The 23,219-nt window shown below is 43.2% G+C and overlaps 2 protein-coding genes across 5 annotated transcripts in view; one reads left to right on the forward strand and one right to left on the reverse strand.

Annotated features, from left to right (window-relative positions):
• Positions 1–23,219, reverse strand: part of bcas3 (BCAS3 microtubule associated cell migration factor) — a 323,554-nt gene that overhangs the window by 93,641 nt on the left and 206,694 nt on the right. The gene's annotated exons all lie outside the window — the stretch shown is intronic.
• Positions 2,176–9,529, forward strand: LOC120718127. Of its 2 annotated transcripts, none has more exons than XM_040006478.1 (2): positions 2,176–2,411; positions 2,627–9,529. In XM_040006478.1, the coding sequence occupies exon 2, from the start codon at positions 3,371–3,373 to the stop codon at positions 7,688–7,690; it is 4,320 nt and encodes a 1,439-aa protein (XP_039862412.1). In that variant the 5' UTR covers positions 2,176–2,411; positions 2,627–3,370; the 3' UTR covers positions 7,691–9,529. The 2 variants fall into 2 exon arrangements, with proteins under 2 accessions (XP_039862412.1, XP_039862413.1); XM_040006479.1 differs by having other exon boundaries at positions 2,630–9,529.

Below are 23,219 nucleotides of genomic sequence, written 5' to 3' on the forward strand. Positions count from 1 at the left end.
TCATTTCCCATTACAGACCTACAATTAATGTTGTTTTGAAGTGTACCCACAATATTTCCAGAATGTTAATATTCTTAGTTGTCAAAGCAAACCAGGCCACTTCCATTTACTACCCTGAAATGCTGTATACTAGATAGATATGTGTGTATTTGCCAGACATGTTGCATCCAATATGCGAGTTTTCCAACATGTTTCACAAAAGCTACAAATATTCACACTGATGCATAATGCTGCTACAGAAAAAGACTTCAGGTTGTTGCTTAGTGAGGGAAAAAGTCCTCTTGCTAGTGCCTTGGGGAGATGAACACCTATAGATTTGTTTTTCCTGTCAGAATGTCACGTACATGTGGCATGGATAACACAGGAATGACCCCACTGTGACCCCTCCAACCATCTGCTTCGGCTGGGCTACGCCAGCCACTCAGCTCATCTGCCTATATGGTTACCGACCCATTCCACATGCCAAAGAAAAGACAGATGCCCCTAATATACCAACTCCAGCCTCAGCCAACCCCCACCTCTCAACAGCATTTTAGTGCCTCTCCTCATCATCCAGACCATCATCCAGATACCCTAACATCCTTCATCTTCCTCCTCTACCACTGCTGCCAGACTACGAGCTAATCTCTGTCACATAGGAAACATATGCTACGCGATAATGGTGGTGATGTCAGTGTGCCACTCAGAGGTGGATTTTACACGTAGATACCAAGCTACATCTATAAAAGAACACATGAAATATGGAAAGACCATCATAAGAGATAGACTGAAAACCACTCGTGCATGCAGCCACAAATGCACACAAAGACACAGACACAGGAGGCCGTGGTCCATCCTCTGACCGGTCGGTGACCTGACAGCCCAGCAGCTGCTAGCTGTTTGATGTTTCACTCTGAGGATCACATTTCATTTCCAGACTATCCAACCAATTGAAGAAAGACAGAGTGAGGGAGTCTCTTCTTCCTCGTTTTATCATCTAGCACCATAGCGCCACGCTACCAAGAACACTGTCACAACATGCGCATATTAACCACAGGCAAAAGCATTTTATTTAGGCTTATAAATAAACTTTTTTAACACATGCAGGCTGACACATACCCATAAATTTCCACTTTAGTACTTTATGCCACTGACTCAGAGGCTACTTCACTGCCAAAATGCATTCACATGTCAACAAAGTCAGCTGACAATGGCACACAAAGTGTGTGTGTGCTTGCATTTGTGTGTGTTTGTAAGTGGCAGATGGAGACAAGCTGGACATTAGAGCCTCTGGCCTGATGACACGAAGTCATCACATGACAGCAGTGCTGAACACTGCCTTCAGAGACATGCACACAAAAACACACGTCCTTCTTAAATCAGCATATTTATGGATACATTAGTGGATGCCCTATTTTAAGTACTGAAACACATATGGTAATATGTGTTTCCTATTTAAATCAAGTTGAGGCCCACGCCTAGTTGTTGAGTGACCTATGAGGTTACTCTAACACCTACAGTATGACCATTCGGCTGTAATACCAATGTGTTTTTTCTTCCTTTAGGAGATTTTTAATACAAATATATAGCAAAATATTACAATTCACTTCAATTAATCAGCAAGCCGCCATCCCTTAAACTGAATCATTTCAAACACCAACTAAAATCAACACTTAATTTCGAAGTTCAAAATTTAAAATGAACTAACCCGAACTTACTAAAGAGTGATTACTGAATACTCAGACCATTGCACGATGCAGCACAAAACAACCTACATTTGATGCATTAGTGGACTATTGTGTCAAACTTAACTTCCAAACACGCATGTGTGAGGTTAGGATGGCAACACGTACTATGCAGGCTCTCCTTTGATGTTAGGGAAGTTTTTCTTCCAAAAATATTATATTGCAACTTCTGGCACATGTGACGCTTTGGTGTCGTTGGTGCACCTCTCGAGTTTTCTTACCTGTTGTGCACACTGTTGCCATGTTGAAGACACGAGTTACAACTGTGATCTCTACCACCATTTCAAATATGTGTAGCCCTAGCTATATAAGTAGCTCATTATTTCAATTTGTTCATTAATATTAATCGTTAATTGCAAATGTTTAATGTGTTCAAGAATGTATACAAATGCCTGCAAAGTATGTGATGTGTGTCAGTTAAATGCACAACCTTTTTATTTGTAATTTGAGGTTTATGTCATTATTTTTGATATGGTATTGATATGTACTACAGCTCCAGTGAACCCTGAAGTAGTCTCAGGTAGAGGGGTGGGAGTAAGTGGGGAGCCGTGTGCACTCTGCAGGAAGCGAGAGAGACGAGAGCTGAACAGTGTCGAGTGAACGCAGAGTTCATAGAAGGGCAACAGACGCATTTTCAGGTTGACGGATAGTTAACTGGAGTCCACAACTGTTGTACCCTACTGTGAGGTAAATGTGGATTTTGTCTGACACTTGTACCCAATGTTATTGTGTAAAACGGATTAGCGCTAACACAGCCGCTAGCACAACTGCTAACATAGCCGCTAACGTAGCCTAGCATATTCGCTAAGCTCTTGTTCTGCTCTGTTTTTATTTATTAAGCTAATGCTAAGATTGAATGTTATCGCATGTGAACTGGCATTTAGCGGGGTTGTGTGATTCAGTAGGAGGAGACGGACGTCTTGCTGGCGTGTCAGAGAGGTCCCTTCTGCTGGTGTGCTGAAGTTATGTGTTCACGTGGGAGCACGTGGAAAGGACGACTGTGAGTGCTGCTGCCGCGGCCTGCTGGTAGCCGTGACCCAGTTTCCCCGCTATCCCCTTGAACTGCCTGGAGGTGTGAGTACTGTTGTTTGCACGTGCTTTTTATTTTTACTGCTTGGCAACAAGTGAAGCGACCATATTGTTTTAGGTCCCAACGCACTCGAGCCACGACTCAGGCCTGCAACGAGGGGTTTGCTAGCAGAAAGACTGTAGCACTTGAGGTGTGTGTGTGTTTGGTGAGAGTGCGTGTGGGCCCACAATATTATTTGATTATTTTGTTTCTGTTGAGGTAGATACCTTACCATTGTTTAACAAACTTTATTGATTTTACTTATTTTCTTTTGTGTTGTTAATTAAGCATTCACTAAAGTGGAGTTAACTTTATGATTGACCTGCTTGTGTGTGATTTATTTCCATATAAGGTAGTTTTTATTGCATATTTAATACCATAAGCATTAAAAAGGGAGTATCAATAGGAAAGTAACAACAGGAACCCAGGGCCCCTCTCAATAGAACGTGGGACGGGTGTTACACAATTATGGAGGCACCGCTGGGATACTCCCGTGCTTAACTTTTCTAGTTTGTTCTTTAAAGGAGTATTTTGTTTACAGATTTTCACAGCCTAGCACACCAGCATTAGGGTTTGTATGATGACTACTCGAAAAGAGTCTCAAATTGCACCTGAGCTTAGTAGCTGGTGCAGTAAAGCAGGTATAGACCCAAACCGGGCTTTTGTACTGCATGATGTTCCCTCTGATTTTGACTTATCAGACATTGAAGAGACAGCTCAGTCAGTGAAAGCTTTTGGAAGAGTAAAAGTGAGAGATAGACTAAGAGACACCCAGACAGGCAATAACCTTGTGCTGTGTGAATGCCGTCAAGCTACTCAGCCAGACCGCATACCACCACATGTACAGCCATTGAATGGAGGTCCTGTCTGGAAGATTTCCCTCCTCACTGAATCTGTGAGGTCAGTTGATGACTTCTCAGCCAAGCTTAAGAAACTAATGGTAGAAGAGGGCAAAACAATTGATGATGTTAGTGCCTTGCTGTCTACTGAAACCCCACAGGAAAACTCCCCTGAATCCATCATTCGGGCAGTCGGAGACCTGTTAGCGAAAACTATGCGACCTACCGGTGAGAATACTGCATCTCGACGTCTGCGGATATTCTCTGGCCACTCTCCCACTCCAGCAGGTGAAGAGAGCCTGGATAGCTGGGTTGAGCAGGCTCGCCTGATGATTGAAGAGTGTGACTGCTCTGAGAGAGAGAAGCGAAGGAGAGTAGTTGAGAGCCTAAAGGGACCGGCGTTGGAGATCATCCAAGCTGTACGACGAGATAACCCTGATGCTAGCCCGGAGAGCTATGTAGAGTCTCTAGAAAGTGCATTTGGATCCCTGGAGTCAGGTGAAGACTTGTACCTCGCCTTCAGGAGCCTGGGTCAACAGCGAGGAGAAAAGCTGTCAGACTTCCTGAGAAGATTGGAACGCTCTCTGACCAAGGTAGTGCAGAGAGGGGGTCTCCCTAGCCATCGAGTCGACCGTGCACGTATTGACCAGCTTATACGGGGTGCAACTGAGTCAGAGATAATGTTACTGCAGCTAAGACTCAGAGAAAGAAAGGAAGAGCCACCCGCTTTCCTGAAGCTGCTCAGTGAGATTCGAGAAGAAGAAGACCATGCAAGAGTGAGGCATGAGTCAAACACCACAGTTAGACAAGTGAAAGTTGGTGAAGAGACAAAAGCCAAATCGACAGAGGTTCAAGAGCTCAAAGCCGAGATCAAAGAGTTACGCTCTGAGCTTAAAGAGTTAACAAGCAAGCGCTCAGATGCCGAGCTAATGTTGAAACAAACCAAGAAAGTTGCTGAGACTGGCGCGGAGAATGAAGTCCAACAGTTAAAGCAGCAAGTTCAACAGTTACAACACCAGCTGACCGTTATGGCGGTGTCACAGGGTTCAACCCAAACGGACTCAACAAAGAGAGATGGGAGAGCCAGACGAAGCAAGGTAAACAGACCATATGCTGCAAAAGATTCAGAAAGTTACTTCTGTTACCGGTGTGGGGAGAATGGCCATATTGCCACCCACTGCATGGCTCCTGAAAACACTGCCAAAGTAATTCAGAGGCTACTCGGAGCCCTTCGTAGGAGCAAAGAGGGAAAAGGAGCTACAGGTGGCGCTTCTGAGCCCACACAGGTCGGTTCCATCCGGAAAAGTTCCGTGCACACATCCTCACAGGGTGGACTCCCAGAAGGATTGGTTGGTCCGTCCATGATGACCGATGTGACCATAGAAGGACAACCATGTAAAGCTCTCCTTGACAGCGGCTCTCGAGTCACCATTATATTTGAGAGCTGGTATTCCCGTTTCATCCCCAATGTGCCCATTCTTCCTTTAAAAGATCTCGCCATATGGGGACTGAGTGATTCCAATTACCCATACAAGGGGTATGTGGCAGTTGAGGTGGGTTTTCCCCCCAACTCAAAGGAAGCTGTAGAGACAGTCACTGTCTTGGCCTTGGTGTGTCCAGATCCAAAGAGCCCCGACCCAGTTCCTGTCATCATTGGCACTAACTCCCAGAAACTGCATTCTCTGCTGAGAGATTGTGAAGAGGTAGGGGGGAAAGATGAGATTCACTCACTGAGGATAAATAGTCTCTCCTCAGAACTGCCCTCATCACTCATTAGCCAACAAACAGGCGTGGTGGGTCATGTGAAGTGGCAAGGCCCCGGGCCAATCACTATCCCTCCTTGTGCAGTACAGTATGCAGTTTGCAAGGTGGAACAACAGCAGCCATTAGATAAAAGTATTCTAATGGTGGAGGTGGGCAAATCTACAAACCTCCCAGCTGGAGTGTTGGTTCCACCTGTAGTACTACCATCTTCTGAGATGGACCCTAACAGTTTCACACTTCTGCTAAGAAACGAGTCCCAAAGAGAGACTATTGTCCCCACTGGTACAGTGCTAGCTCAGGTGTACTTGGTGGACACTGTCACCGAGTTAACAAAGACCTCCGCCCAAGAAAGGTCTATTAACCCTGAACTGTTTGACTTTGGAGATTCTCCTATCCCTGAAGAGTGGAAAGCCAGGTTAGCAGCAAAGTTATCAAAAAGAGCGGATGTTTTTTCCCTGGAGGAGTGGGACGTCGGCTTAGCCAAAGGTGTCACTCACCACATAAGGTTGAGAGACCCTCGACCATTCAGGGAGAGATCTCGCAGAATCGCACCTGCTGACATTGAAGATGTCCGACGCCATCTACAAGAACTGCTGGCAGCCGGCATAATCAAAGAGTCACGCAGTCCGTATGCTTCCCCGATTGTCATAGTCAGGAAGAAGAATGGCAAGGTGCGGATGTGTATTGATTACCGTCTACTGAACTCCAGAACCATCCCAGACCAGTACACTATGCCACGCATAGATGATGCACTGGATTGTCTGACAGGAAGCAAGTGGTTTTCTGTACTGGACCTGAGAAGTGGATATTACCAAGTGGAGATGTCTGAGGCTGATAAAGAGAAAACTGCTTTTATCTGTCCTCTTGGGTTTTTCCAGTTTGAGAGGATGCCTCAAGGCATCACTGGTGCACCCGCAACCTTTCAAAGGTTAATGGAGAGAGCTGTTGGAGACATGAACCTGATTCAAGTCCTTGTGTATCTGGATGACCTTATTGTGTTTGGCAGGACACTGGAGGAGCACGAGGAACGGTTACTTAAAGTCCTGGACCGGCTGGAGGAATGTGGTCTCAAAGTCTCCATTGACAAATGCCAATTTTGCCAACCCCAGGTGAAGTTCTTGGGACACATTGTCTCTGCCTCTGGAGTTGCCACTGATCCTGAGAAAGTGAGTGCGGTGACCCACTGGAAGAAACCCACTGATCTGAAATCCCTAAGATCTTTTCTCGGATTTTGTGGATACTACCGGCGGTTCATCAAGAACTACTCCGCCATAGTCCGCCCTTTGACAGAACTGACCAAGGGATATCCTCCTGCACAGGGTAGCAAAAAGGGTGTCACTAAAGGAAAGCAAAATAGCTACTTTCGAGTTGCCGAGCCTTTTGGTGATCGGTGGACCCCAGCTTGTGATGACGCCTTTCAGAGCATTGTTTACAAGCTCACACATGCTCCAGTCTTGGCATTTGCTGATCCAGCCAGACCATACATCGTACATGTTGATGCAAGTTTGGATGGGCTAGGAGCAGTCCTGAACCAAGAGTACCCAGAAGGACTCCGCCCGGTAGCATTTGCCAGCCGCAAGTTGAGTCATGCAGAACAGAACTACCCAGTTCACCAACTGAAGTTTTTGGCTCTGAAATGGGCAGTAGTGGAAAAGTTCCATGACTACCTTTATGGGGCTAAGTTCACGGTGAGAACTGATAATAACCCACTCACCTACGTCCTGACCACTGCCAGGTTGAACGCGACAGGTCATCGGTGGCTAGCAGCCCTCTCCACCTATGATTTCAGCATTCAATATAAGCCCGGCCGTGAAAATGTGGATGCCGACTCACTGTCCAGGAGTCCGCAAGACACAACAGATGGATGGGTGGATATCCCACCTTCTGGGGTAAAAGCTTTGTGTCGTCGGATCACTACAGATGGTTTTCAAGAACACACCACTAGATTTGTCGACCAGCTGGGTGCTTCGCCAGACGCCATTCCAGCTTTATACGCAAACTTCACTCAGACAGAAGTGGGCCCGCTGGAACAGCTAAGCCTGAAAGAACTGTCAGAAGCCCAAGACTCTGATCCAGTTATAGGTGTGGTGAAATCTCAAGTTGAGAGAAACCAAAGGGTTTCAGCTTCCACACAGGCAAACCCAGATGTTGTATTGCTGATGCGAGAAAGATCCAAGTTAAAGGTTAAGCGTGGCCTTCTCTACAGGGTCACCACAAGACCCTCTGGTCGAGAAGTGAGTCAGATCGTCTTGCCTGCTAAGTATCGGCCAATGGTACTAAAATTCAGTGCATGATGATGCTGGTCACCTGGGCACAGAACGAACTACAGAACTCATTAAAGACTGGTTTTACTGGCCCAGAGTGGCATCTGAAGTTGCAACATACATAAAGAACTGTGGAAGGTGTGTAGCTAGGAAGTCCATACCACAGAAAGCTGCCCCTTTACAGCACATTACCAGTAATGGCCCTCTAGACCTGGTCTGCATAGACTTTCTTTCTATTGAGCCAGACTCTAAAGGCATAGCTAATGTGCTGGTTGTCACTGATCATTACACCAGGTATGCTCAAGCATTTCCCACAAAAGATCAGAAAGCACTGACTGTCGCCAAAGTCCTTTTTGAAAAGTTATTTGTGCATTATGGATTGCCTGCTCGCATTCACTCAGACCAGGGTAGAGATTTTGAGAGCAAGCTCATTAAGGAGCTATTGACCCTGCTGGGCATTCGTAAGTCCCGAACGTCACCCTACCACCCTCAGGGCGACCCGCAGCCTGAGCGTTTCAACCGTACTTTGCTGGCAATGTTGGGCACCCTTGATTCAGCTAAAAAGTCTAAGTGAAGCCAGCATATAAGCCAGCTAGTACATGCTTACAACACCACTAGAAATGATGCCACAGGATACTCGCCCTACTTCCTCATGTTTGGAAGAGAGGCGCGACTACCCATTGACCTGTGTTTTGGTGTGGGGTCAGATGAAGAAAATGACTTAAAGCGCCACCAGTATGTGGCTAACATGAGAAAAGAACTTCAAAAAGCTTACCAGCTAGCCGCTGATGCAGCTTCCAGGAACAATGAACGAAACAAGAGACTGTATGATGCGAGAGTTCGGAATCAGACACTTGAGGAAGGTGATCGGGTGCTGGTTCGGAATCTGGGCCTCACAGGAAAGCACAAACTACAAGACAGATGGAACTGACTACCTTACATAGTGATCGCCAAGTTACTCAATCTCCCTGTGTATCGTGTAAAACCAGAGAGAGGAACTGGTATTGTGAGGACCGTGCATAGGGATCACCTGCTGCCCATTGGTTACATGATCAGGATGTCTGCTCCATCAGAAAAGACAGCACGACCAAAGAGACCAAGGACCAGGGCACAGCAAGTAAGGTGTGAAGATGAAAGTCAGACACAAAAGTTGGAGCATCTGAGTGAAGATGATTGGTCCTCAGAGTCTGAAAAACAGTGTGTCTACTATGAACCTCCTTTAGCCTTTCGTGACAGTGTTGAACCTCGACGTGAGGAGGTTATGAGCCTTCCTGACCAGATGGAAAGTGATCATTCCAGTGTTCATGAATTGTCCAAGGTGGAGGAACAGGGGGAAGAACTCCCAGTAGTAGTAGATCAGACGGAGGAAAGTTCACAGCAACACCAAGACTCGGTGGGGGCTGAAGAGCTGGAGGACAGAGATGTTCCTACACCTAGTGTCTCAGTTGGGGGTGCTGACTCACCCTATGACCTCCAAACAAAAAGGAGAGTGAGACCTGTTTTGCGCCTCAGTTATGATGAACTTGGAAGGCCCACTGACAGACCTGTGACTATTAGTTACCGAGGTATGGTAATTCAGATTTGCTACGACCCTGACTCCTAAATGGTAATGCACTAGCCAGTACTCTTTAGTGAGATTTTAACTGGCCTAATGAAAATAGGTCTGATGGGGACATTCAGACATTCAGAAGGGGGAGGGTGTAGCCCTGGCTATATAAGTAGCTCATTATTTAAATTTGTTCATTAATATTGATCGTTAATTGCAAATGTTTAATGTGTTCAAGAATGTATACAAATGCCTGCAAAGTATGTGATGTGTGTCAGTTAAATGCACAACCTTTTTATTTGTATTTTGAGGTTTATGTCATTATTTTTGACATGGTATTGATATGTACTACAGCTCCAGTGAACCCTGAAGTAGTCTCAGGTAGAGGGGTGGGAGTAAGTGGGGAGCCGTGTGCACTCTGGAGGAAGCGAGAGAGACGAGAGCTGAACAGTGTCGAGTGAACGCAGAGTTCATAGAAGGGCGACAGACGCATTTTCAGGTTGACGGATAGTTAACTGGAGTCGAGAACTGTTGTACCCTACTGTGAGTAGGAGGAGACGGACGTCTTGCTGGCGTGTCAGAGAGGTCCCTTCTGCTGGTGTGCTGAAGTTATGTGTTCAAGTGGGAGCACGTGGAAAGGACGACTGTGAGTGCTGCTGCCGCGGCCTGCTGGTAGCCGTGACCCAGTTTCCCCGCTATCCCTTTGAACTGCCTGGAGGTGTGAGTACTGTTGTTTGCACGTGCTTTTTATTTTTACTGCTTGGCAACAAGTGAAGCGACCATATTGTTTTAGGTCCCAACGCACCCGAGCCACGACTCAGGCCTGCAACGAGGGGTTTGCTAGCAGAAAGACTGTAGCACTTGAGGTGTGTGTGTGTTTGGTGAGAGTGCGTGTGGGCCCACAATATTATTTGATTATTTTGTTTCTGTTGAGGTAGATACCTTACCATTGTTTAACAAACTTTATTGATTTTACTTATTTTCTTTTGTGTTGTTAATTAAGCATTCACTAAAGTGGAGTTAACTTTATGATTGACCTGTTTGTGTGTGATTTATTTCCATATAAGGTAGTTTTTATTGCATATTTAATACCATAAGCATTAAAAAGGGAGTATCAATAGGAAAGTAACAACAGGAACCCAGGGCCCCTCTCAATAGAACGTGGGACGGGTGTTACATATGTATCAGTACAGTAGCCCAGAGAGGCTGATGCTGCAGTAGCTTGAAAAGATGAAACTTTCAGAAAAGTTCCATGATTGCTTTGCTTCCTGTTTTGACTTCTTCTGTGCAGAGGTTTATTGAGAGTGGTAACACCATTTGTTCAGCAGAGGATTGCAATGACTCTGTTATGCCTAAAAACACCAGCATATATGGTAATGGGCTGTGGTGACATCATATATGATGTGCACAACAACCAATTTAGTAACCATACAGCATGCCTGCTAAACGATCAGTCTGAAAAATCAGCCCTGCTACTTCGTAGCACAAAACAGGAAGAGGTGATTCTCTCTGTTTTAATGACACTTGAGAGCGAAAAGCAAAATTGAATAATGGAAATGGAAAAACCACTTCCAACATGTGTTCTCTGGCAATAGGCAATCATCAACCAATAGAATTAACAACAAAACAACAAAACACTGACATAGGACCTAAAAGTGTTTTGCATTTGGGAAATGATTCAAATTACATAATGTAAAATGTTCAAAAATCATTCATTTATACCTTTTACAACATCGAAGAGAAAGGAAAAGAAGAACTGTGTATTCACTTTTGTCCTTGCCTTTCTTTCTGCTGTTCAAAATGGATCTGGCCTCTTAGTGTGTGGCCACTCAAGAGTGAGAAGAAGAGAGACTGCCCCGGGCTAAAGGGCAACTTTAGTCGGTTCACTCAGAGTGAAAACTCACATACACACTTATACACACATGTGAAGAGGGTCCCAAATAAGGATCTTTACCAGGAATTCAAGAAGGAGGCTTCAACGCCATGTGGGGCTGCTTGCCCTTAACTAGACACACATATGCACAAATGTAGGACAAAAGGAACTTTAAACACAGTCACTAACATAGAAATTATGCACACTCTCGTACTCACATTCCTCAATCATGTAACAAAGTTATGGCAATTTTTCTGCTAAGAGTTGGAAGTGTTAGAAAGTGGAATACTTACTCTTTGTTTGATGACACGGAGCTAACCTCCATCACCAACACAGCGGTAAAGCTTCTTCACTAAAACTGTAAGCTGGCATTGTATCACATTGTGGAAGGAGGGGATAACTTCATTAAGGAAGTGTTTCAATGAAAACAAAAATGGAAATTGAATACAGCCTGCTCAACAAACTTTTAAATATATTGACACAAACATGAAACTACTCATTCTTATAAAGCATACATAATAATATTTAAGCTATCTAGTAATCCAAATTACTAATCAGAGCTTCCCTGTCACACCCTCATGGTCCTACAGATGCACACAACATAAATAAGTCCATCCATCCTTTGCTTATGCAGGGCTGGGGCGCAGGGGCAATAGCCTACGCAGACAAGTAAACACCTTGGCCTACTCAGAGTCTTCTGTAAGTTGGACATTCACAAAGCACCTTGCCCAGGAGGAAACCTAGAAGCATGCTAGTCAGATGTCCAAGCTACCTCACCTGGTGCCTGTGTGTAAGAGTAAGCTCTTGAGTTTCTCCTGAATGACTGAAATTCTCACCCTGTAAGCTACCGTTCATAGAAAGCTCATTTCTGGTGCTTGTATCTGCAGTCTCATTCTTTCACCAGTGAGCAAGACCCAGAGAAACATGCACAACATAACAACCCACCTCTGACCCAGAGTGGGTACCATTTCTGACCGAGAACCTTGGTCTCAGACTTGGAAGTTCTAATTCTCATTCTGTCAATTCACATCCCACTCTGAACTGCAGTGTGAGCGGTAAGCCGCTGTGTGATAATAATAATAATAATACATCTTATTTCTTGGCACCTTTCTAAAATCCATGGTCCCCGAACAAAGCAGATAAAGCCAACAGTAGGACAAACTCCACAAAAAGCAGAGACAAGATTCTGAGGCCTCAAAGACAAAGCTTTTTGCCACTTGGCTCCTTCTACAAACTCGAGCAAGTCCATAAAAATGTAAAAAAAAAATAACAGAATTTTTGTGCTAAGTAAAATCCAATAGTCCAACTTTTTGCTAGTAATAGCCTTTTAGCAATGGGTCAAGAAACCAATAAACACATCCTACAGGATACTCCAAGGAATGCGTTTGAATGCCTTCTTCAAGTCCACAAAAGACAAGTAGACTGGTTGCACAAACTCCCATGCACATTCAATTATACTCGAAGGGATAAAGAGCTGGTCCAGCATTAAATGATCAGAATGAAAACAATGTACTGCTCCTCCTGAATCTAAGGATTTTCTTAATGGATGGACTTTCCTCTCCTTACCCTTGCATAGACCTTCCAGGGAGGCTGAATAGACTATTCCCCCTATAACTGGAGAACACCCCCAGTCCCTCTTCTAAAAAATAGGAACCAAGGTCTTGTTCTATGGCTTCACCAAACTCCTCCAACACCACAGTCTTTGCTTCAGTTGCAATCTGCTTCACCTCTGGCGTCTACCAGCTGGTTTGGGGATTACCACCATGACAGGACCAAATCCCTTGCAACCGCAGCCTCATGCAAACACCCCAACAATCGAAATGCAGGAAAATGTTCCATTTGGACTTGATAGCCCCAGCTTTCCTTGGAATATTGTTGAAGTTTTGCTGGAAATAGCAACTGAAGATCCGATTGGGGCCTCTGCCAGATGCTCCAAGCGGACCATCACTATCACAGCTTAGCTTGTCACCTCACCCAAGTGTCCAGAGCATTCAACTGCAGATCTGACAATATGACTACAAAATCAACCTGCAACTTAGGGTGTCCTGGTGCTACTCACATTTATGGACATCTTTATGTTTGAACATGGTGTTCGTTTTGGACAAACTGTGGTTAGCAAGTCCAATAACATAACAGCACTCAGGTTCAGATGACAGGTCAGGACACTCCTCTAGGTTTCACTGCTGTTGCTCATGTGAGGTCTCAAATCTGCCAGTAGCAGGACAATGAGTCATTTGCAGGGTACTCTAAAGAGTTGTTCAGCACATAAACGCAAACAACAGTCAGGACCTGTTTCCTGACCCAAAGGCACAGAGCAGCAATCCTCACATCAACCAGGAAAAACCTCAACATACAGTCAGCAAGATGAGGGAATGCCAGAGTATCCACCACTGCCTACTGCCTCTCAGTGGAACAGAATCCAGGCCCTCTCCATGGGACTCGTTCCAGAGCCCAAGCTACGTGCTGACTTTATCTAGCTGGTGCCGTTCGACCTCATGCACTAGCTCAGGCTCCTTCCCTGCTAGAGACCTGTTGTTCCATGTCCCAGTAGCAAGCCTGAACATTCGAGGATCAGACTGCCAGGAGCCCACAGGAGGGCCTATGTTGCTTCTTCTGACTGCACCCACCTGGGCCCCATGTGCTAAGGCACTTTAACCATGACCTCTCCCTCGATCCCCAGTAATCTTGGGCAGGATAAACTGGTCACTGAATGTTTTTTTAATCTCTCATAGGAATCATCTGAATTGCAATTTTTTGATCCCTCACAAAACTGAGTAAAGGTAAATTTGGTAACTGTCATCGAATTTCAAATTATTCAATATTTTTAATTCATTCCACTTCTTTGATCATCTGACTTTACAAACAATTTTCAACAGTGACCACAATATCCTCTGTTTTTAAGAGCCTGTATCACAGTGTAAAGTTTGTTTCTTCTTTTTGTGTTGACCTTCAATAAAGTTTGGACTGTCGTCACTGTCCATATTTCTATAGGCCAGAAAAGATGAGTGAACTATAGAGAAGTTAGCTGTTAATTGGCTTGCTAATGTATTACAAGCTGTGTGGGAAATAAAGAAAATGTGGGGGTTTTCAATCATTGTTCTCAATTCACTGCAAATATTTATGAATTAGAAATAACCAACTGTTCCGCAGGAAGTTTTTATAACTTAGCTTAGATGGATATTTTTAAGTTCAAATAAAATGTTAAAGATTTTAAGACCTTTTGAAGAGCTCTGAAATTATTGTGATTGATAAACTTGTGTGTGAGCAGAAACAAGTACAAGAGGCAGTAAAGACAACCAAGGATGCACGCACACACATACACTATCACACAGACACGGACGCATTGCCTTGATACTTTGTGACCTGTTTCTTTGCCCTGGCTTACCCTTCTCAACACTGCCATAAACATGACAAGGCCTTGGGATCAAAGCTGTCTGGGCCATCAGCCCCCTTACATACAGACACATGGAGCCAGCCAGCCAGTCAGTGAGCCAGTCTCTCTAAAACACACACACACACACACACACACACACACACACACACACACACACACACACACACACACACACACACACACACACACACACACACGCTGCTTTGCTCAGAGAAGGCTCTGTGTCTTTAACCATCATCAGTCTGATTAAAGCTGGTGGTCCAAGAGTGTTTCCACATCACACACCACTTCTTGGCAGAACTCAGCTCTGCTAAGAGGCACTAAAGGCCACAAGGTTTTCACTTGATTGCCAATGAGGGAAAACACTTCTGTAAAGATTAGCATCTTTGTCCAAGTTCTGTGAATCCAGAACTGCTGCTTTGAAACAACAAAAGAAATGGTTTCATTTTCACACAATGCTAAAGATCCCTCAGGCCAGTTAGAAGCAAAATGTAACATTGTAATGATTTAGTTGAAGAGAATTTTGTTTACAAGATCAACATAGGCATGGCTGTACATGATTATGTGTAAATATAAATTATGCCCTGTATTTCAGGGAAAAGGGTAAAAAAAAAATGCACACAAGTCATCGATGCAGGTTTCAGATTCGGAACCTTTCTGGAAATAATATTGTAAAGGTAAGTTTGTTTTTCACTGTAAGGACGTGTACATTCAGGAGCTTGTAATGACATCCTACCTTTACTTTCATTCACTTGCATTATTGGAAAAAAACATATTTTAGTGGTTGAATGTTATGCTTTATCAACATCTGCTGGTTACATTTTGGGTGTGAATTCTGTTTGTTATTTGACTAATAAATAACAATGTACGTTTAGTAAGTAAGTAAGCAAATAAGTACTAGGTAAAAACATTTACTTTAAAACATTTCAAACCAAAGTTCTTTAGACTAAAATAAAACAAACAGGTTCTTAAAAAATTGATGCTACATGCATTCACAACAGCAGTAACCTAACAGCAACCAATCCTCTAATCACAGCAAAGGCATTCCTTCAGCTTCCAAATCCTCAGAGTTTTGGTGCAACAATAGCAAAAGCACGAGTTCCTGTTGATGCATGCTTTGAATGATCAGGCGTGATTGAGAAGTAGACCTTAATGATCTTTAGGGAATATACGGATGCATCATATCTCCCAAATATGCAGGTCCAAGACCATTTAAGTCTTTAAACAGAAACAGCGCCACTTTTAACTGGACTCTGTAATATACAGGAAGCCAGTGCGAGGCAGCTAACACTGGAGTAATGTGATCTCTCTCTTTTTTGTCCCAGTCAGTAATCAGACTGTAGCATTTTGGACTAATTGTAAACGGGCGAGAGATGATTGCCTAACTCCAGGATACAGTGCATTACAGTCGCCCAGTTTAGATGCAACAAAGGCGTGTATAACCCTTTACTGATCAGAAGGCTTTAAAAAAGTTTATAAACTGGAAATCATTCTGAGGTGGAAGAAACTGCGTTTGACCACTGCATTTATTTGTAGGTCAAATTTCAAACTGTAAAAGATTATCCTGAGGTCCTAGCCTGTGTTTTTATTAACCTGTTGGTTAATAGTGGAGAGCCAAACAATACGACTCGGTTGTGGACTTAACTGATTCCAAAACAACAAACCAAAAGGCTGACAGACAACTAAAAGAAAAAGATATGCACACAAACTAGAGGTCATATTAGACCAGTGCTACACATTTAATGATATCCCCCAAAATCAAGAGGGGTCATCAGGTCCATAGGGGAGCTATTTGGGAGTTTATTTTAAAAAGCATGATTCCAGTGGGTGGGAAAGGGTGCTCCACTGTAAAAATGAAAAAACAAACAAACAAAAAAACAGTTGCACAATCTAAGGTGATGTGGAAAATTAAAAATTGCACACAACAAGGTGTTGGCTAAACAGACTGGTGGAGGTAATATGGGGGAAGCATGCCCAGCAGTTGTTCATGTTTCAAGGTAAGAGGAGTAAAAGGTACTTATTCTCTGGGGTGGTGAGTGAGTTCTACACAACGCAAATAATGTACATATAGTCTCAGTGCATGCTCCAAGATCCCATTATGCTCTTTTAAATGTATGCTTTAGACTTGAACGGGAAATTATGACGACTGTGAACATTCCAGCAGAGGTGAATCTTTATATTTTTTGGATTTTTCTTATCAGTGACATCAGGACCTGGAACAAGGATAAAAAAAAATCCATGCTATGAAATTCTTGCCACAGAAACCAACGTATGTTGAAAAAAACCTGATGAAAGTTTTGTTGTCTGCTATTGCGTAGCTCTTTTTGGTTGAAGGTTCCAGGCCATCTCTGCATTCTATACACTTTGATCACATCTTTGTCTGGCTTTCCAAATAGATTGACGTGAGTGAGAAATGTCTCGCTCTTCTAGCATGCGCTCCATGATGCCTCCTCCCTGCAGCAGTAACTGTTACCATACCCAGTGCAATAAAATAAGACACACCATTTTTTCACATTAAATATCACCACAATTAGAAGTAAACTGCATTTTGCAATTGTTAATAAATAAGTTTGATTGCTCCTTTAAATATGATTCTTCCCATAGTTTGTGCCTAAAGAAAAGAACTCTCAGAAATACATAAGCAAGAGGGACATCTGCAACATGCACTGGTGCAATACATTAGTAAATATGGCCGTAAGTCTTTTGGATATGACCAGGATCTGACCTTGAGCTTTTGAAATCTTCCTGCTAGGACTAATTTAAGAAAAATTAGACTTTTCATTACATGTTAGGAAAGAAATTCAGGAAGGTGAGAAAAACAAGCTGAGCAGAGTCCAAATTACACGGATGTTTTGGTTTAGTTAATGTAGTTCTACATCACAGCTGGTTCAGTGCCAAACAAACTTGGTATTTGCTCGTTATTAAGTCACTAGGATTTTGTCCCATCTCTTGCATTGAGGTATTTGGATGAAATGATTACGGCAAACTCTTTTTTTTTTTTTTTTTACCACTCATATAGATTTAAAAATCACTTTTAAAAATCTTAGCAATAACTTGGTGCAATGGTGGAAACTACTGAAAGCAGAACCTGAGTTCTGATTTAAAGTATACAGGATGTTTTGCAAAAGACATTTTGGCACCGTTTCACTGTTAAACTTATAGATACCGAAAGCTACCAAAACAGGACAACAGCGAAAATGAAGCTGTATCTACATGTCTGAAAATCAATACATGGGCACAAAAATGCACACACTCCAAGCCTGTGGACAGGTCCAGCAACACCTCTGAGACTGTGATCTCACTTTTTTTCCCCCCAGTGTGATGCTACTTGCATAAAGGGTGAGAAAGGAGCAGGGGGAGATGCTATAGACCTAAGTGCCTAGGTGTTAGCTCTCTGCCTGAAGACATTAAGTAGCACTCTGGTCTAGGAGTGTAGGGCTCCAGCTCTCAAAGAGCTTGTGACACATAATGAACACCTCAGTCTTAGAATGCCACAGTAGATTTAGAGGGGAAAAAGGTCAGCCACTGCTGTTTTCTGCAGCAGAAAAATAATAGAGCTTGACATAGTTTGTTATTCTTCCCTTGTGTTTTGTTGAGTTTTTGGAATCACCATACATTCTGAGCTCCATCAAGTTACACTCACCTTAACATGGATTTTATTACTTAAATGGCAATAAGTTATAGAATCAAAGTCTACTTGTACTCATCTGTTCAGGAAATTATAAAAGACCCATAGCAGTAAGGAACATGACACCTCATTTAACTAATACAGAAGGGTTTGGTACATCTTTACTTTCCTAACCAAGCTCTCATACACCTTTTTGCACATCAGACATTTTAACTGTATGAGGAGATTCTGATTTTTTCAGAGATTGCCTGATTATATTAACCACTGCACAAAGCTGTAAGACGGGATGCAGAATACTAGGACACACTGGCCTCAATGAAATGTATGTGTTTTAATGTTAGCAATCCATTTTTCCTGCTATGTTACGTGAAAACATTTGTTGTGGAAAGGTGCATTTTGGTGTGGTCTACTATGGGGCAATTTCTCTTCTTTGCAACATATGTTGCTGAAACTGAGCAAAAATGAAACACATGCCAGTAAGACTTGTCCCAGACCTACTCGCCAAGGTCGTCCAACACAGGGCTACTGGCACTGCTAAGCACCAAAATGGACTTACAGTATGGAAAATGGAAAGTGGAAACCTATGCAAATGCCCATGTAGCATCGTTGGATGCCTTTTTAATCTTGGAGCCTTAGCCTATTGTGTAGGCTTTAAGCCTGTGGACAAGAGAAGAAATTCATCTTAGCCACTGATTCACACTCCAGAGTTATACTTCAATTTATTTAGGTAAAAGCAAATATTGGCATCAAAGCATTTTTGCTTAGAAGCTTTGTTTAAGATGATCACTCACTTGCTACCTTCTCATTGCATCCAAATGCTTCCTTGAAGCCTCTCATCCTGCACTTTCCTCCACACAACCTTGGACTTTATGCTCCCTCATTGCTAATGCTGTGACCAGGATCCATTAGCTCACTAGCAGTAATGCTGCAGATTAATGGAGGATCGCAGTCGCAGGGTAAGCGAGGGCCAGGCAACATACACACACCTTTGCCTACTGGCACCCACTGGGCTTGTCAGGGTGGCCCTTGTGATCACCAACACAGCCTGAGCTTTTACACACACACACACACACGCACACACACACACACACACACACACACACACACACGCACACACACACACACACCTGACTTCTTTGGTGCTGTAAATCTGGCTAGCAGGCTGTGGAGGGCCAGCAGGGAGTTAATGGCTGCCTCATAAAATCCTGAGGAGGGAGGTCAGGATTACAGCTGAGATGCCTGATGCCCTAAATGAGAAGCATGTGGGGGGGTCAAGAAGACAGGGTCCGCTAGTAGTGAAGGTGCTCCCATGCATAGCCAACACTTCCAACAAGGGGGGAAAGGTGACATTCATGTCTTATGGGAATGGCCCATGGAAATACTGGAAGGCTAGGAGCAATGGCCATAGGCATGGGCTTCTGTTATTTTTCAGTGGAACCTTCTTGCTCCTTTTTTCATTGTATAAACTTTAATACATATACACAGACAAACAAATAAAAATCTCCCTCTCACCCCCAGGATGAGGTGGTTTGGTAGAAGGCCCGAGCTTGAGGAACACACACAGAGGCCTGAGAGTTTGCGGGTCTTAGCTGTTCCTAGGACTACACTCTTCTGGACAGCAATCTCTGATGTTATACCTGGAATCTGCTGGAGCCACACTTCCAGCATTACGGTTACAGCTCCCAAAGCTCCTATTAAAACTAGGACTACTTTGGACTTTACTTTCCACATCTCCTCCAGCTGTTCCTTTAACTTCTCTGTTCTCACATTTCTTGCTCTATCCGTTAATGGTACATTCCAAGTAGGGCTTGGCTAACTGTGATAGTTCCTCTTCCAGTTCTGCATCACATTCTGTCTTCTGCACCCTGAGGTACTCTTGGAGCAGCTCCTCTTCAGGGGCAATCTTCCTGGCATAAGCGCAGATGCTCTGTGTTTCATCCTGGATTGTAGCTCTGATACTTACAAACTGACACCCATAGAGCCTCAGGGCGCTGGACTTCGGGTGGAGACCTCCGTGTTTTGTGAGGAGTTGTGACATTAGTGGCATCTGTCTCCACCTATGGCCAGAACATTATTCCAGCTCCTGATCCATACACCCTGCCATAACTCCACATCTTCAGTCTGGATCACCTTCCCTGTTTTTGCAACAATTTGGCCACGCTTATCAAATCCTTATAACATTCCAGTGTTCTTGCCGTAGATCTCGGTTAGATAACTCTGTAAGTTGATGTCTCGTTCACTCCTGGCATACAGCTTTATGTCACCTACTCCTGAATCTAAATCCACATCCACTCTTAGTGACGAGCTGCCTTAGGGGTTGTGGCCAAGTGGGGACCGTGCTTTTTGGTATGCTTCCTAAAGACTAAAGACTCATTTAGTCGCTACAGCAATCTTCTTCTAGCATCTTAGAAAGGTGGTGGCGACAGTGTCCTGACAGAAGTTTATGGAACTATTTATGAGCGAAGTGTCAAAAATGTTACCCTACCATCAAAGGTGAAACTAAACCAGGCCAACAAAATATATTTAGCACCACATCCATTCATTTTTCTCTTTACTTTGCTGTCCATATCTGAGCTCTGCTGAATGTAACTAGTTCTTAAATGAGCTAGTTACTGTATCATTCTGTTAGATCTTAAGTACACTACATATTCCTTCCTTTCATCTGCACAGTTTCACATTGTATTTATCACCTTAACTGAGTAAACATCAGTTTAAAAAATAGTCCAGTTAAATTAGGATGCAAGATTATCTCACTTAAAAAATGATTGTTTGGCCAGTTAGACTTCTGCCACTGTAGAGCTTCAGCTTTACTGAGCTCAACGTGGCTTCAGGGAGTTCTGCCTTATCAGCTAAAGGCCCTCGCTGCTTTGACACCAGCCTCTGTCATACACAGTTCTTTAGTTCAAAGACAACACTGCATGGGAGATCAAAGCACCACAATCTCGTATGTACACACACAAACTTGCCGCACAAACACACAGTATGATAACAGCTATAATCTCAGTCGCACACTCGCAAACACACATCCAAACACACTGGCTCCAACCACATGTGCCCATGGCATTGATCAAAGGGAGGAATGTGATAGATAGAGGAGAGAGGGAGAAAGAAAGAGGAGGCAGTATCACTGTTGTGTGTGGCACCAAGTAAAGATAACACTGGGGCACACGTCTAATGGCATTCCACTCAGTGAGGGATCAGCGTCTACACAATTGAGTACACCTACGAGTACACACGTCCTTTTTACGGAAAAAAAATCTAACAAGATTCACAAACTTTGTTATTTCGTTGCATTTGAAAGGCGCATTATTATTGAGAGTGCAATCTGACACCATGTTTAGTATGTTATTATGTGCGGTTCAAAACCCTTCTATCACATCGCTTGTCTTCAGAGAACAGATAAACAGTACAGATGAATGGACGTGTCATAACCAACAAAAATTGCACTACAAATGCGCACCATTTGCTCTCTAATAGAAATGAGAGCAAACCCAAGGTTTTGGTCTAGTCTTCATCTGAAAACGGAAGTACAAATGAACCTTTCTAGTTCTACTGACTACTCAAATAACTTTAGACTCCAAGCCATAGTTATCCATGGATTCATACAGTACTTGCGTTTTACCTCGCATCCACAGCCAATTTAGAAACACCAGTTAACCTTACATGCATGTTTGAGCTGTGAAAGAAAGCCAGAGTATGTGGAGGAAAATCACATGGACTTCGAGAGAACAAACCACAAACTGAATAGATCCAGCTTACCAGGAGATTCACAAAACCTTCCCCCTATTAACTACTCCACCACAGTTCTACCCACAGGGCGTCCACAGAATGCACTGAAACAAGCCCGATTTATAGACGCTCCATGGATCCAAAGGATCCACTGCTAGTGTCCCAATAACACCATCTCTGGAAGACTCTTATCTATTCCTTGACTGGTCAACCTATATAATAGCAGATACGGCCAGTCTGGTGATATGGTTGATCAATGTATATCCTGCTCTTAAACTTTCAGGCTAGTATCTGTCAGATCATAGCGAGGCTATTCAACTCCAAACAAAGATAAAGCTACATGCTTCCAAAAGTACTATAATCTGTGTACCTGCAGAGGAATGATGGCAGCAGTAAGTCGGAGGAAGGTACATATGGATATCAGCCCCAACATGCAGTTTATGATTCAACAGCACACTATCACAGTGTCAAGTAACCAATTTGAACCATAAAAAGCTCATTGTAACATTTATTTTCAGCAAAGAAAACACAAGGAAAACAAAGGATAGGATGGGAGCAGGGTAGAACACACCTTCTGTGCACTGCCTTGAATCCACAAAAGCCACAAAGTCTGACAAAAACATTTAATGAAACTGGTGAGTAAGATTATTAATCATGACACACTGCCAATGTTTTCATTTACTGTAAGCCATCAGCAGCGTGTGGTGTACAGCTTCATAGAAATGGAAGTAATTATGCTGCTTCCGCCATCTTATTCAACATAAGATGCACTTCTTTCCATTAATACGATGACCTCACATTACCATTATTGTATCTAGTTAACATGGCTCTCTCACACATCAGGCATCTGATACAGTCAGTTTAGTTCTGTGTTAACACAGTTTTTTACTCAAAGCTAAGCACATGTATACATAATGAAGACATTGCCTCACAATGTCAACTTTCTGCAGCTTTGCTCTATATTTGTTTACTGACATTCCACACCAATGAGTGCACACAAAGGTTACAGAAGTAACTGAGCCTAGTGAAATAAGAAACAGTGGTGATCAAAACTCAGAGAGCAAAAATAACATCTGTGGTCAAAGTGAAAAAAGGCTACTGTGGTGTGCCAGAGGCCCTGATTACATAGTGTTCCTGTGCACCAAGCTTGTCACTGGCAGAACGGGTTTTTTTAAACTTTGGTCTTGTGTTTTACAAAGATGGGGATTTTCTTTTTTGTACTTTTTTTCTGGGGTTTTTTTAAAACAGAAAGAAAAAACCTTAAAACCTAAAACTATAAATATCTCCAAGATAGTTTTTGTAATCCAGTTTCAATGAATGATAAATTCAGAGTTTGGAGAAACAAAAATATGACGTATAAACACAATCTAATGTTGGGTAACTATGCTG

The sequence above is a fragment of the Simochromis diagramma genome, unplaced genomic scaffold (assembly GCF_900408965.1).
Source record: "Simochromis diagramma unplaced genomic scaffold, fSimDia1.1 OVJJ01000024.1, whole genome shotgun sequence".
NCBI classification, from domain to species: domain Eukaryota; kingdom Metazoa; phylum Chordata; class Actinopteri; order Cichliformes; family Cichlidae; genus Simochromis; species Simochromis diagramma.

What these genes read in the sequence shown, in the direction of transcription:
- LOC120718127 (XM_040006478.1), top strand. Translation starts at nt 3,371, where the DNA reads ATGATGACTACTCGAAAAGAGTCTCAAATTGCACCTGAGCTTAGTAGC.